At 37.2% G+C, this 14477-nt stretch overlaps 1 protein-coding gene across 7 annotated transcripts in view; it reads right to left on the reverse strand.

The window, feature by feature from the left end:
- Positions 1–3232: 3232 nt before the first annotated feature.
- Positions 3233–14477, reverse strand: part of CACNB4 (calcium voltage-gated channel auxiliary subunit beta 4) — a 196483-nt gene continuing 185238 nt past the window's right edge. For 4 of the 7 annotated variants that reach the window (XM_074967339.1, XM_074967340.1, XM_074967343.1 and 1 more), the window contains one exon: positions 3234–11104. In XM_074967339.1, the coding sequence (XP_074823440.1) occupies positions 10844–11104 (261 nt within the window). In that variant the 3' untranslated portion in view covers positions 3234–10843. Of the gene's footprint in view, positions 11105–14216; positions 14282–14477 lie in introns of all 7 variants that reach the window. The other 3 variants (XM_074967341.1, XM_074967345.1, XR_012641420.1) reach the window with 2 other exon arrangements.

Consider the following 14477-nt stretch of genomic DNA (forward strand, 5'->3'; position numbering starts at 1 on the left):
GCACACACGTCCAGTTGCTTTGCATGAAGCAATTTTTGTGCCTGCTAACAGTGACCAGCAATAATGGAGACTAACAGGGCATATATTTTCACTTCAGAGAAATGAAAGTTTTTCAAGATCAATAGTCTCATTAAAATAAACTTTTTTGTGGGCGATTTTTAATGGATACATAGCATTAAGTGTGTGATACATGATGATTTGACATTGTCCATCTCTAATGAGACTCTAAAAACAGAAAACAATTTTATAAGTCATCTAAGGCATGGGATTCTCAAACATTTTTACATTTTTATAATAGGATTTGTCTCACGGACTGCTGCCTGACCCAGCCTTCCAGTTACAATCCTGTTGGTGTTAACACAAATTCCTTGTGGCAACTAGAGATATTGCTTACATGGAAGAGTAATAATAGGAAAACATCTAGGTACTTCAGCTATCTCTAATAAGTGTTGTGTCATTTTTGAAAACCCTAATGATATCTTCTTTTGCTTTGCATTTCCTCCTCCTTTTTTCTGTTTCTATGCACATGCTTCTCTATCACTCGCTCCCTTTCTCACCTACTCCTCTGCTGCCTGGTACTCCTCTCCCCCTGGATTGCATATCAATGGCTTTTCTGCTGCTTGATCTCCTTCTTCCTTGTATACCTCGATCTTCCTTCCAGTCCGCTTCTGATGTGGACATTCCTTTCTAACTGGATGGAGGCTTTGGTCCAGATGATGGCTTCTAGTTTCTTTCACTTTGAAGGCTTCTGTTCCTGGGAGTGACTTCTGTTTTTCTCCTTCTCTTCTGATGCAGTGGTCACCCATTAGTGGAAGCAGCTTGGCTAACACCTCCTTCTTATTTCCATCTTCTTCTACAGGCTTCCAGGATTTTCAAAGCAATGAAGGGGAAGGAGCCTGAACTGGCAGAGGGGATGGATTAACTGTCTTAATAAATCTTTCCCCTCTCTAGCATCTATTCTAGGATAATATGAAGAAATACAAAATAATACTTATATAATTTTGCACTTTACATCCCATTTCATAGCAGAATCTCAAAGCACTTTATTAACAAACAGCTCAGAGCACAACTCACATGTTTCAGCGTGGTAGCCGTGTTAGTCTGTATCAGCAAAAACAACGAGGAGTCCTTGTGGCATCTTACAGACTAACAAATTTATTTGGGCATAAGCTTTCGTGGAATAGAACCCACTTCATCAGATGCATGGAGTGGAAAATACAGCAGTGGGTGTTTGCCTCTGGATCATGACTCGTTTGTGCCGTTAGTCAAACTGATTGAATTCAAATGTTAAAAAAGAAAAAAGAAAAAGAAAAGAAACTGCATGTGCAGTAAGAATTTAAGTCAAAATTAAATCAGATTGCAAGTAACGTGGCTTTTCTGATACTGTATATTGTCCTCAACAGGAAGAAGGCTCATAACAAAAACATTGACAGACTATAGTTGTGTTACCAGTGATCATTATGGAATCACACTGCTAGGAAGCGGACTGGTCCACCAGATGCCATAGCTAGTGCAAAGGCAGAGTGTCTCTGTACAGATGACCACAGCACATGCGGATCCTTAAGGATCTCCCAGGTTTGGCAGTGAGCCCCTGTGACACAGATGTACCCAGACACACCAAGCTGGTATATCCTCTCACAGTTTCTCTGAAGGAGATTGTGAGTGGTCTCTGACGAAAGCTAAGAACTAGCTGTTTGTTATGGGTATTGCACAATGTTGGTATGGGAAATATTTTAAGAGAGATGTAAAATGTAGAGTATTATGTTCTGACGCTGTTGGAAATGAAGCATGTGACCTGAGGTGGGGTCGGTCTCAGCTAACTCAGTCTAGAGTGAGAAGAATCAACATATTTCAGCCCAACGAGCCCTGTGTTTACAGGCCTGAGTATTTACAAAGACAAAAGACCCCCAAAAGAGGATCTGAATAGGGGGCTCTCAGGACTGAGCTGGAGTTAATAAAACACCCTAATTATGAAAAATGACAAAGCCTGGGACTATATAAGAGAAAAAGAAGAAAGGGCATAAGATCTGATCCATCACAGAGGAGATACTGTGGCAGCGCAAGAGTCTCATGAAAAGTGGGCCCCGGCTCTCTGGATTGGACAAGTGCTGTATGGACTGAATTTTGGATGAGAAATACCTTATTAGACAGGAAAGTAATGTGTTAATAAACATAGGCTATAGAGTGCATGTTATGTGCCTTGTGCTGAGGAGAGTGTTGAACTGAGCTGAAGCCAGTTAATAGGGGTTCACTGCTTCCACAGAGGCAGCGGATCGGTGTACGTTGAGGGTGTCCAGAAGATGAGAGACTGGGCACCGTAATGAAATAAGACAGGTGCATGTAAATTGCTAGCCTGCAATTTAAAGGGCTTGTGGTAGGATACTGGGCTGAGTGGGGTGTACACAGTCCTTGTGTTGCCTGCAGTTGGTAGTTATAGGCAAACGTCCCCCCGTGCGCACAGATGAGATTACCTCACACTTTAAATGGTAGTGATTTATTCTGGACATCTTGGTTAACCCCGAAAAGTCAGCCCCACAGCCTATTCTGTGGAGAAAGAACTCTTGCTTCCCAATAGACCAACAGGTGAAGAACTCCACAAGGAGTTCTCACAGAGATTTCAGGGGTAGCATAAACAGTATTTTGGTTTCGCTCTGACTCCTCCCCACATTCCTTCATACCACACATACTCTTCTGTCATTTGTTAATCTTGTGTATTGGACTAGCTTTGGGCTGTAAACTGATAGGCCAACACATCAAGGACTTAATCCAAAGCCCATTGCAGTCCATGGGAGACTTTTCATTGACTTTGGTGGTCTTTGGATTAGGCCTTAAGTAGGAGTTTTTCACTTATGTATGGAATGTAGAGACTGATTTTATAGTAAAATGCTGCACTTCTGGGTTACAAGCATTGTGGGCCATATGTTCCTGAACAGTGTATCATTCACATTGTAGGCCCAAATGTGCATCATTTCTCTCAATTTCATTGATTATTAACTACATTATTTATATCAGGCAGAATGTTGAATCTGAGGTTAATGAAATCTTCAAACGCGTTAATAAAGATTCCCACATAATTTTGAATGTCTTCTGCTGCTGTTCTTTGTTGATCATTTTGAGCACTTGTCCAACCTTTTGAAGGCTTGTCTCATACATTTAGGTTTTTTTGAGAATTAGAGCTGTGTGTACAGTTCAAGAACAGACTTAAAAGACTAAAAGTTTTTAAACACTATGTTTAGATAGTTTTTCATTTATTGTAGAAAATTTTTTTAATGCAGTTCATTTTTATACATCTAAATTCCATAAAACAAATCCATAGAAATTAGGATACTGTATGCATGCGGTCTGCATTTTCTTTGTTAATGTTTCTGTTCACAAAAATAACACCACTTTTTTTTCCTTGAAAGCCACTAAAGCAGAGGGAAAGCAAAACATGCAACACTGTACACATTTGCATAGTATATTTTACCCAGCATGCCTTGTAGAATGCTACACATACAGTATCTATATAAGTAAAAATAGGAAGGGGCAAATCAGCAACAAAGAAAATATAAATGTGTACTCTTTTGGTTTAATAAAGGCAATAATTTTTTCTGCCATAATTAGCATGAACTGGCCTCCATTGACGTAAGAGGGAAAACTCCCTGCAATGGCAATGGAAACAGGTTTAGCCAATAATCAGAGACTGACTGGGAGTAAAGAGCCCAAGGTCCATGGTTCAGAGTTTGGATGATTGTTTTCACCACATTATTTTGCCACATCTATTTTTAATGCACATATAGAATTTTATTTGGCTTGATTCTCCTCCTACACTGTGCAACACCATTGACTTCACCACTGTACATGGGAGAAGAATCAGGCTTATTTCAAATTTATACATATTTTAGGCCTGAGCATGCATTCCTTGCATATATAGAACTCCTGGTAATTTCCCTGAAAGTTTTAGGTGGGCTAGTATAGACCCTTTAGTAGCTTTTACATAGTTCAACCCCTCTCCCCAACAGCAGAATAGTATGCAATGGCAAAAATGCTTTTATAGCCCCAGGATGGCATTTTGTTTGAGATATTTTCATTTCCATTACAGACCTTGGACTACAAATATGATTAATGGCATATTCTTCAGTTCTTTATGCCAAAAAATTATTAATGAGCACTAATCAAGACCTCACTTATAGTCATATGATTTCAAAATTTGGAAGTAGAAATAAGAGAAATGAGTATAACAAATTTTCTAATTTTAAAAGACTGATTTTTTTTACTGAGTTAACATTGAAGAGGGATAAAATTTCATGGAAAAATCAAATTACATAAGCAAATTGCAAGACTGTAAAATAAATTGCTGGAGAAGTGTCAGGCAGCAAGTTAAAGTGATGGAAAATGCAATAAATCCATTGAAACTGGATCAACAACGTACCTACTTTTTCAAAAATGCAATGGCAAATGTAAAATGGATTTCTTGTAAATTTGTGCTATTACAAATGTGCTTTTTTTCCTTGCTCTATTTTTTATATTATTGGCAAAAAATATATATACTATAATTTTGTACTGTACAATATAATTTCTTGCTACATTACTTTATTTTCTAGTACTAATACAGAGTAGAAGTAATAACAAAGGGTTATTTTGGCAATAGAATACTCTCTTTTTAATAATGTCCCAGAAAATATTTGTAAGGCATATGATAAACGGTATGCAACACTGTAGGCCAGAACTTGCAAATGCTTATTACTGGACTTAAAATTAATAAGCATTATGCAGCAGTAAGCATTTTCAGGATCCAGCCATAGAAAGTACAAACAGTAGTTCATTGCTTAAAAATTGTAGTGGCAGTACGGAAAAGGCAAGTCTACTGTGAAGCAGCATGAAGACCACGCCAAAAGGTGTCAATGGTTGCTCTCACCTTGGCCACCATAATTTCAAAGGAAATAGCTACTAGATGTACCTAGAAAGAATGATAAACTCATAAGTTTATTATTATTATTTCTATCTTCTTCCAAAACACTTCACTTGGATCCCAGGAATTGAAGAAAGGAGGAAGTTTCTCTAGAAGCATACATAAGCATATTCCACAAATCAGAAAAATATGTTTGCCTCCATTATTTATAACAAACTTTTGATCCTAGGTAGAGTTTACAGCCCTTTGTCCAAATTCATTCATTTAGATATTTTCTATGATATTATCAAAATGTACCATTCTTTTTCTACATAGAGTACGTTGGGCTTAAATAATCATAGAACAAGGCCAATATGGATGATTGCTCTTAAAAGGATGTATTCCCTTTTGGCAATAAAGTATAAAGACAGCAGGAGATAGCCTTCACCAAATTTGGACTTGGCTAGGTAACTATTTTGTAGCCCCATTATTATCAATTGAACTACTATTTAAAGGCATGAGAGATTACTGGAGCAAAATAGATTATAGCTGAATCCATTTATCCAAACTAATCATGCAAGTTGGGAAACATAACCCAATTTTCAAACAACGGGGCTTTTTTATGGGTAAGAGGAGTTTGCATAAATCAGATTCTACTGTACACAATTTTGCATCCCATTTTTCATTCACCAGTCAGGATGCGTACTCTGCTTTAAAAAAATTCAAGAACAACATGGAGTCACGGTGAGGTTTTGTGACTGCTGAATCCAGAAATCAATATATGAGCAAGGGATAAATTTAATTTATTCCTATATAAAGCAAATGGACTGATCAAATAGCCAACTGTCCGTGTTTACTCAAGTAACTATACAATAAGGACTACTAAGTGTGTGCTTCTGAGAATGATACAGAGGAACATTAGTGAGGGCTGTGAACCCAGGGAAGTTTAAAGAAGGATGTGGAATTGAAACCAAGGTGAATTCTGAAGATTCGTCTGAAACGGAACTGAACTTGAAGTTATGGACCTGTGCACCCCTATGGTAACTACCATTATCTATAGAAGCAGATAGCTTGTGGCACAGAAAAGAACTACCATAAGCACTCACTCTCCAGTAGTTTCTTGGTCTTAAAATTACTTTCCTCCCTACTTACAATCTTTATTCTCACAAACACTAGCTTAAAAAGCAAGGAGCAAAGAAAGGATGTAATACCCAAAGGTCAGTTATAAAAGGAGTTTTAAAACCGGGTATATCTACACTACAAACCTAAGTCGACCTATATTAGGACAACTTACAGCCACCACAGTAATTACTGCTGTGGTGCATGTGCCCACTACCCTCCTTGGGTCAGTTGTGCGCGTCCTCACCAAGAGCACTTCCACCGACCTAAGAGGGGCAGTGTGGGGAGCTGAGAGCCCAGTCTCTCAGCTCTGCTAGCAGCTCCCTACTAGAAGCTTGGCTGGCCCACAGGCTCCTGGGTTCTCCACAGGCTTCCGCTTCCCTGCTCCCTGCCAGGAGCAGGGGGGAAGGCGCCCTGGGCTTCTCGCCACCCCATTCCCTGCCAGGAGTGGGAGGAAGCCACCCTGGTCTTCTTGCTGTCAGGGAGCAGAGTCCATCTGCCCTTCTTGCCCTCCTGCTGCCCGCTCCCACTGGGAGCCAGGTGGGCTCCTCGCAGGGAGCGGGCAGGAGGACGCTTGGGCTTCTCACCCCAGCTCCCAGCTGGGAGCAGGGTCCAACTACCCAGCTCTCCAGGGGAGCAGAGGCTTTCTTGTCAGTTTCATGGCTCCTGCTGTGAAATTGACCAGGCTGTGGATGTAAGGGACACAATGTCTACACAGACAGGGCATCACGCTAATTACATGGCTCTTATGCCTATGCTGGAGGGGAGTTATTATGTTGGTGTAGTAGGGCACTTACATTGACTAGAGGAAGGCTGTAGTGTAGACACTGACATAAGGAGTTCAACATAAGCTGCCTTATGTCAGCCTAGTTGTGTAGTGTAGACCAGCCCACAGTCAAGTGTATTTCCACTTGCAGCCAAGCCAACACTAACATTCTGAGTACGATTTATTGGCGTGTATTTACTGAAGACATTGGGAATTTTTCTAATCTCAGGTGCACCTGATTTATATCTGGCTTTATAAGTGTAAGTCAGAAATATGGGAAATCAGAATCAGGCTCATGTTCTCTAGCCAAGAGGTAGCATAAATAGCAAAAGCTATTGCTACAAAAACTACTCTTGCTTTACTGAGCACAAAAATAAGTAGTCAGGGTGCAAGTTCCACTTACTTCAATGGGAAACTCACTTCTGCGGGCAAAATCTAGGTCCCAGGGTCATAATGTACATGGATTTCTAAGCAGAGTGATCCACTAAACTCAACAGAAAGTTTTGTTTTGAAAATGATGGCATGATATGGCCCACAGTGTTTAAGTTAAAATGACTTCAAAACAGCTTTAGTTATCTTCTTTTTTTAAAAACAATAATTTCCTAATATATTGTATGTCAGAAAATGTACCCAGTTTACAACTGCCTGTTGCTCAACTACATAAATAGCAAAAGAGATGAAAACATTCTGTAAAATTAAAAAATAATAATTCAAGTTTGAGGGGAACAATTACAATTCTTATAAATATGCGCCATATTTCAAAATTAATTCATTCTTCAATTATAGTCAGGCAAATGAATGCATTGAAGCATACTGTCTTTAGATGATCGTGTCACTGAGATTGTCATATCAGCATAGGCTATCACTGCCTAAATTATCATTAACCCCAAAAGTCTTAAATAAAAACCTATAAAAATAACAAAGAACCATCAACATTTTATAAACATTTCTAAATAAATACTTGTGTATATACTGGAGCGTAGCAGTAGAATCCTGATTGTTACTATAATCAGGTTATAATAATCATGAGAAATTATAGCAGGATTGGAAAAATTAGTCTTATTCCTACTCATTCAGGACTACATTAATTTCACATCTTCACATAAAGCCATTGCATAAAAAAACCCACACAAGATGGCTGGCTAACATTGTAGAAGTTCCAATACATAGTTTATACTATGAATTTAAATGGCCTTAATCAGCATTGCAGCTCTTATTATTTTTCTTGTTTCTTAAAAAATAATTTGTAAAAGAAAGATTCCCAATAGCATTTACTCACAATGAAATGTATTCCTGTCAGCATTTTATATAAACATATACTTTAACAGTATATATCTCCCTGCAAAACAAAAGCAAAACAAAACAAGCAAACTTTGATGATATTTAAGTATTAGAATGAGGGGGTATAAATCATACAGAAAAGGAAGGTAAACTTAAAATAAACCTGCAGAATTAAGGTAAACATTCAAAATTTTCCTTCAAGACATATACATGACTACTTTCAACAGGTTATTTTCATAAGAACGTTAAACAAAAGTGGTTTTGGCACTTCAGACAATGCAGCAGGTGAATTTTGTGCATGTGTGTTGTGGGGATCTTTCCCTTTACTAGCATGACATGGAAGACTTTAAAACAAGGCTCCAAAAGGCTTTAAAAAATAAATGACATTTTTGTCTCTGAAATGATAAAGCAGTAATCTCATTTACTAGAAAATATTAGTGGTGTTGCAGCTACCTGTCATAAAATGCAAATATCTTCAAGCAGTTAATGATCTGATTCCTAATCCTACTACAGAATAAAGATAAACAGCTGTCTAATCTAGCTTTATACATTTCAGTGCATTCTTTGCAATTAATACTTTAATGCACACAAAAAGAAACTGTCAAAGCTTATAGAAAAATGTTTTGCCTAATACCTTCTTTCTCATGCAGATGTGTGCTGTACATGTAACAAAGACTTGTAAATATTATTGGAGAATGTTCCACTGTGTTGTAACATATTAGAAATGGCAGCATATGCCACCAGTATGAGGGCTGATCCTGCATTAGTGCCTCAGGCCAAACTCACACTGAGATCAATAGGAGTGTAACCTGAAAAAGGGCAGCAGGGACTGACCCTATATGTTAATTCTTAACTTTATTACTCCAGTGGATGCAAGTATTTTATGTTTTAGTTGTTGACAATTGGCCCAACTGAATCATCTAGTGACAGATCATTAAAGGCGTCTTTTATGCAGTAAACCTGTCCAAAAAGCCAGAGTTGCATCCATTATCTTTTGCTGTTAGAGACATGTATTATTTTGGTTGTACCAGATATGTAGTGAATTACATTTCAAGTTGTCATCACTAAGCAGATACTCAGGCTCGCTAGCGGGGAAAAATATCAAAAGCATCTTTGTTAACTGGTCCAGAAAGTAGAAGACATCATAACATTCAGGAAATTTGTTTAGTGCTACATGCTTTTATAGCCTACCTCTCAGGAGGCTTTGGGAAAGAAACAGAAAAATATAAAAACGTAATTACTTTCATTTTCAAAAAATAGCTTTGACATGAACCAGCATAAAATGATATTTTCCACATAGTTCTGTCAGTTTTAGAAAATGCATGCAGTGTCTGGGGTGTTTTAGAAAGAGTCTATGCTTAACGACACCAGTGTGTTGTATAAAATGGTCAATTACAATAATTATTTCAATCATATTGGATCTAAGGCTTCGATGATAATGTACGATATAAGGTCTAACTATATAAATGTATCCATTAAAAAAAACTGAATAGTCAGTAGTGAAAAGCAGTGTTCGTTAGAAGTAAGGCAGCAAAATCTCCAAAGACTTTATCATAGTTCTTTGAATTAAAAATGTCAGCTCTATAATTTTACAGTGAGCAGACCTTCTGTGGTACTCTATTCTGTTTTTATTGCAAGCTGTATCTTTCAGAATCTTTGTTTTATAATTTACAGGCATTTGGAAAAAAATTCTGCTTTTATCAATAAAATTTAAATGATGTGGCTAGGGAGGGTTCTTGTGTGATGCTGGAATTTTCAGACATTCAAAGAGGGAAACTGAAAAATGTAATGTGAAGGTACTCAATTGTGTGGGAATGTAAATACAGTACATGCTATACATGTGTGGTTGGGAGAATGGATCAGTTTTCTATTTGACATGGCAGAACATTGAGAATGGGAGAAAAAGCATCACATCTCTACTGTTTGATATTGGATTTTGTGATGATTAACCAAAGAAAGAACAGCCATGTACTCTCAAACTCATCATTCCTGCTAGGCTTGGGTTTGTTCATACTCCTACTGGTCTCTTCCACGTTGCTGAAGTTCGTATCATCATTGCTGACCACAACAAAAGTATCAGTACTGACTAAACAAATGAAAAAAAATTGCTGCAACGTACGTGTCAGGAGAAAAAATAAAGAAATTTTCAAACAGGAAAGTACTTTGAAACTGCTGCATTAATTTGCGATATTTGGCACTACAAATGGTTTACATTTGGTTAGTCTGAAAAAGCCATTCAGGAAAAGTGAATATACATTAAAATGTTTTTATTCTAACCTTGAGTGTAAATTTAGCTTCCAGCAAACATACTGTAGCTGATTTTTGGCTGATAGTGGTTAATTTTCTATTTCTTCATCTGCATTTTTTTTCAATTGATTGCAACTTGTTCAAGTCGACTTTCCAGTCAGTTCACCCAAATTCCAACAAGAATTGGTTTATAAATTGGTTCCAACTGGAACTGGTCATTTGGAATTTCCAGCACAGGAAATTGTTTTATATGTGCCTTTATAAGTACCCTAAATTACAAACTGATATGTTTAATAGCTAACGAGGAAAAAAGGTACTGCTATAAATGCAAATGCTGTACTAAAAAAAAATCCAGGATGATTGGGCAAGCTAATTTCCTCCTAAACATCAGGGCATGGTGAATTTCTTCCCCTCTTCCTTTTTTTAAGAATCAAATGACAGCAGCTTGTAACTACAGTAAAACCGTGTTACACCTGCTAAATTAAGATGATTTGTTTTTCCTAGCTATGTTATGGAAAGTTGTCAACTAATGAATACTATTTTTTCCCAGGTTCTTAAACTCAAAGCCTATGTCGTGAATCATGGCTATATCCTCCAGGCGATCCTCGGTTCCTATGGGGTTTGTAAGTGTCCTGGTAAGAGTCAGAGTACTCTTCTTCCACAAGTGGGTAATGATCTCGGCTGTGTTGGGAACTGGAAGACAAGCGGTTCCTGCTCTTCCGAGCCCTTTCATTGTGATAATTTTCATCAGAGGTCATTAGGCTTCTTCGTTCAACTGGAGAGTTCTCAGTAGAGTGGTTGCTATGTCTCATACGCTGGCTCTAAAAATGTAAATGAATGTAAGGATTAATACAGATACCATTCTATTTCACCTCTTGTAAGTTAGTTGTGAGCCTCAGTTTGAGGTCCTTCAGAATCCATCCACGTTTGTAATTCCTTTTTAATAGTAAAATTTATTTGCGATGGGAGATGGATGTGAGAATAGTCTGATTCCCAAAACTGATGAGAGACCAAACACAGCATAATACAAAGTATTTTTATGATATTTTTATATGCAATCTTATGAAATTTTACAGAGCACTTTCAGTAAGAAGTGACTAGTAGATCGATTTCAGAGCACACTACACTTATCAGCTCTTCTCCCCAGTCATGAACATAACATTCATAATTCTATTTTGATTCCTTTTAGTAATTTGTGATCAATCAGTGTGTTTTGTAAAAACTTTCTGCAAAGGAGTTTTTGGTTTTTCCAAAAGGTGCAGCTCATTTAGCGTTATTTAAAGATTTTTAAACTATGAGCTAATAGTGTATAACCAAATACTCTACAGGAAGGCTAGCTGAAGTAGTTAGATGTTAAGTGATTTTTATAACTAAAACATAATAAATATTTCAAATAACTTGCACAGAAACTCCTTGACCAGGACCATTTACCAAGTAGGGATTTGGCCTTTGTTGTCCTTATGTTTCCATAGTGATTGGTTAATATCTAATCATGTGTGGTCAGAAGATCAAAGTTAGTTCACATTATTGCCTCTGAACTGGTGCAATGAGGCAACAGTCCATATTGAGAGAACAACTTTCCATCCAATATCATCAGACGTGGTCCATTATTACCACTGTTATTCTCTCATGTCTCCGCACAACCAACGTTAACAGAAATTCAAAAGGTTGATCAAGCACCAACTTAGTTGACTGTTCTTTCTCTCACCATTTTGCACTCGATATCCTTTTTCCGATCCAAAGGCTAATAGTAAAATGCTACTAGTACGTTTGTATTCGTATGATCTGAGATTTGTATCCATTCAGATTCTACTGTATGGTCCTCTCAACTCAGAATTTTTCTCTATTCTATGCAATCTTTCTGGTACAGTTCTACTTTTCACCTACATGACCTAATCTGTTTTAACTCTATAATTCATAGCCAAGTATTACGTTATCCCAAAGATTTTTGTCATTCCATGTTGTTTCAATATCTATTATGGCTCAGTTTTTATTTTTGTTTAATGTGTCTTTTTATCTTTGGTTAATGTGTCTTCTTATTTAACTCCTTGGTCTAACATCTACAATATTTCTGCAATTTATCTCTGTGAATGCAACTTGTCCCTCCCCCAGTTACTTTGTAATATATGCTCTTTCCTTTAATGGATGCAGAGATATTTTTTTTATTACTGGCTTGATTTTGTATTTATTCTGATCTCAATCTCTTCACCTCTTCTGGGTGTGGAACATATTTGATGTGAGATAATGTTTGTAGGTGTTGTACAAAAGATAACCTCTTATCTCATAATGTAAGACTGTATGATAACCCATATCTGGCCTCACTTGAACAGCTGGGTTCAAAACTGGGTCCTGCAGAGATAAAAACATTGAGCTTCCACCACTTGAGCCAAAGGACTCAAGTCTATTAGCTGGAACTTGCAGACTCCAGCCTTGTCTGTGGACCAGCCACTAGAGGGTGACAAAACTCTACACACTCAACGTGGGTTGCAACTGCATACGGTTAATATGATCTATTTGAATTTTACATATTTCTAAGTTGCATTGCTCCTTGTATCTTGAGCTGCAGCCTGGCACAGTTTATATAGATAGAGAGATATAAAATATAAACAGGTAAATTAAGTATATGCAATGAAACATAATTAAAGTTGTGTGTGCAATCTTCACTTTTGTTTCTCCTGGACTTGAGTGCATAAATGTACACCTGTATTGCATTAACGTAGGGTTTGGGCTTTTTTGCATTCAATTTCCTAGTAATTTAAAGGTAGTATAGCTGATAAGGAAAAAACGTCATAAGGGTTTAAAGTACTGTAGTAAATACTTAATGTAGCAAAGCACCTATGCTGGTTTAATTCCTGAAGTCTGTATAAGTACTTCAATCACCTTATGGTGTCAAACACTTAAACTGATGTAATTCTTCAGATGGCAAATGTCTTGAAAGTCGTGTAAGATATAATCACTTAAGATAATGTAAGTCCTTAATGTGACATAACCATGTCAACCCAACTTTCTAAATGGTCTGAAACACTTAAGTGGCATTGTGAACCAAATCCTGCAGTCTTTACTCAGGCATAATAAACTCAGGGTGAAATTTACCCCTCTGCAGATAACTAGCACCATTCAAACCTACACAATTTTGCGAAGGTGGGTAGTAAGGGACAATGCATAGACCTTCTGCTGGCCCCCTGCATAGGGGTAATTTTCATCTTCAGTGTAAGTTTTCCCTATGTAAGTGGAGCAACATGTCACAGTCACTATCAGTGCCTACTGACTAGAGGTAAACAAATACCAGAAAAAAATGCGATGGATAGCCATAATTCTTTAAATGGATTTCCTTTGGCTATGCCCGCAGTCCTTTTAGGTTTGCTTAGGTGAACATTCAAGAGATGACATTTTACTGATATGAATGGATGGCAAACTAAAATGTTACACTTAAGTGAGCATGGAAACAATATTTTACAATTGTTCATGCGATTACTAACGCCAGAAGTGCTTGTGCACTCATCCAATCAGGGAAAATAATACCACATAATTTATTGGGCCTAACAGAATCAAAACTGTCTATCTGCAGTCAACTGTGCAATTAATCCACAGAGTAATTTTTATATACTTATTGAATAAATTTAAAATCAATCAATTTGAATGTTGAATCACTTTATTCAGAAATTACGATCTGCCTCCAAATATTCCATGAGCAGAACAGAGGTTAAATTTTTCAGGTGAATTATGCATTACAAATTATTTGCTCAGCTCTATTGCTGACACATATTAGCAAGTGCACATTCCTCAAAAGTCACACACACATGCAGAACTCTTTCTGAAACTTTCAGAATTAATGAAAAAAATGTTCACTGCATTCCCTCCCGGTCTTGCATCTTCAAACATTCATAACTGTTATTTCAAAAACATTTTTTTCAAACTTAGTAAAGCACGTACTTCTCATTAAGGACTATTTACATGCCACGTTTGAAGTTTCAAAGTTCGCCGTTTTTGAGCTATCCCTGTGAAAAAAAAATGGTCAGAATTTTTTTTTCAATGGGAAAAAATGTATTTTATTCACACTCAATGAACTCAAACAGATGAAAGGGATTTTGCTGAAGCTCTACCTTAGGCCAAGCATGGAAAATTTTGGCCCAAAAGATGAATGTTGTGAAAAGTTATGAGCATGTGAAAATGGGGTTATAACAGAATAAGATC

This window comes from Natator depressus, chromosome 11, assembly GCF_965152275.1.
Source record: "Natator depressus isolate rNatDep1 chromosome 11, rNatDep2.hap1, whole genome shotgun sequence".
NCBI lineage: Eukaryota > Metazoa > Chordata > Testudines > Cheloniidae > Natator > Natator depressus.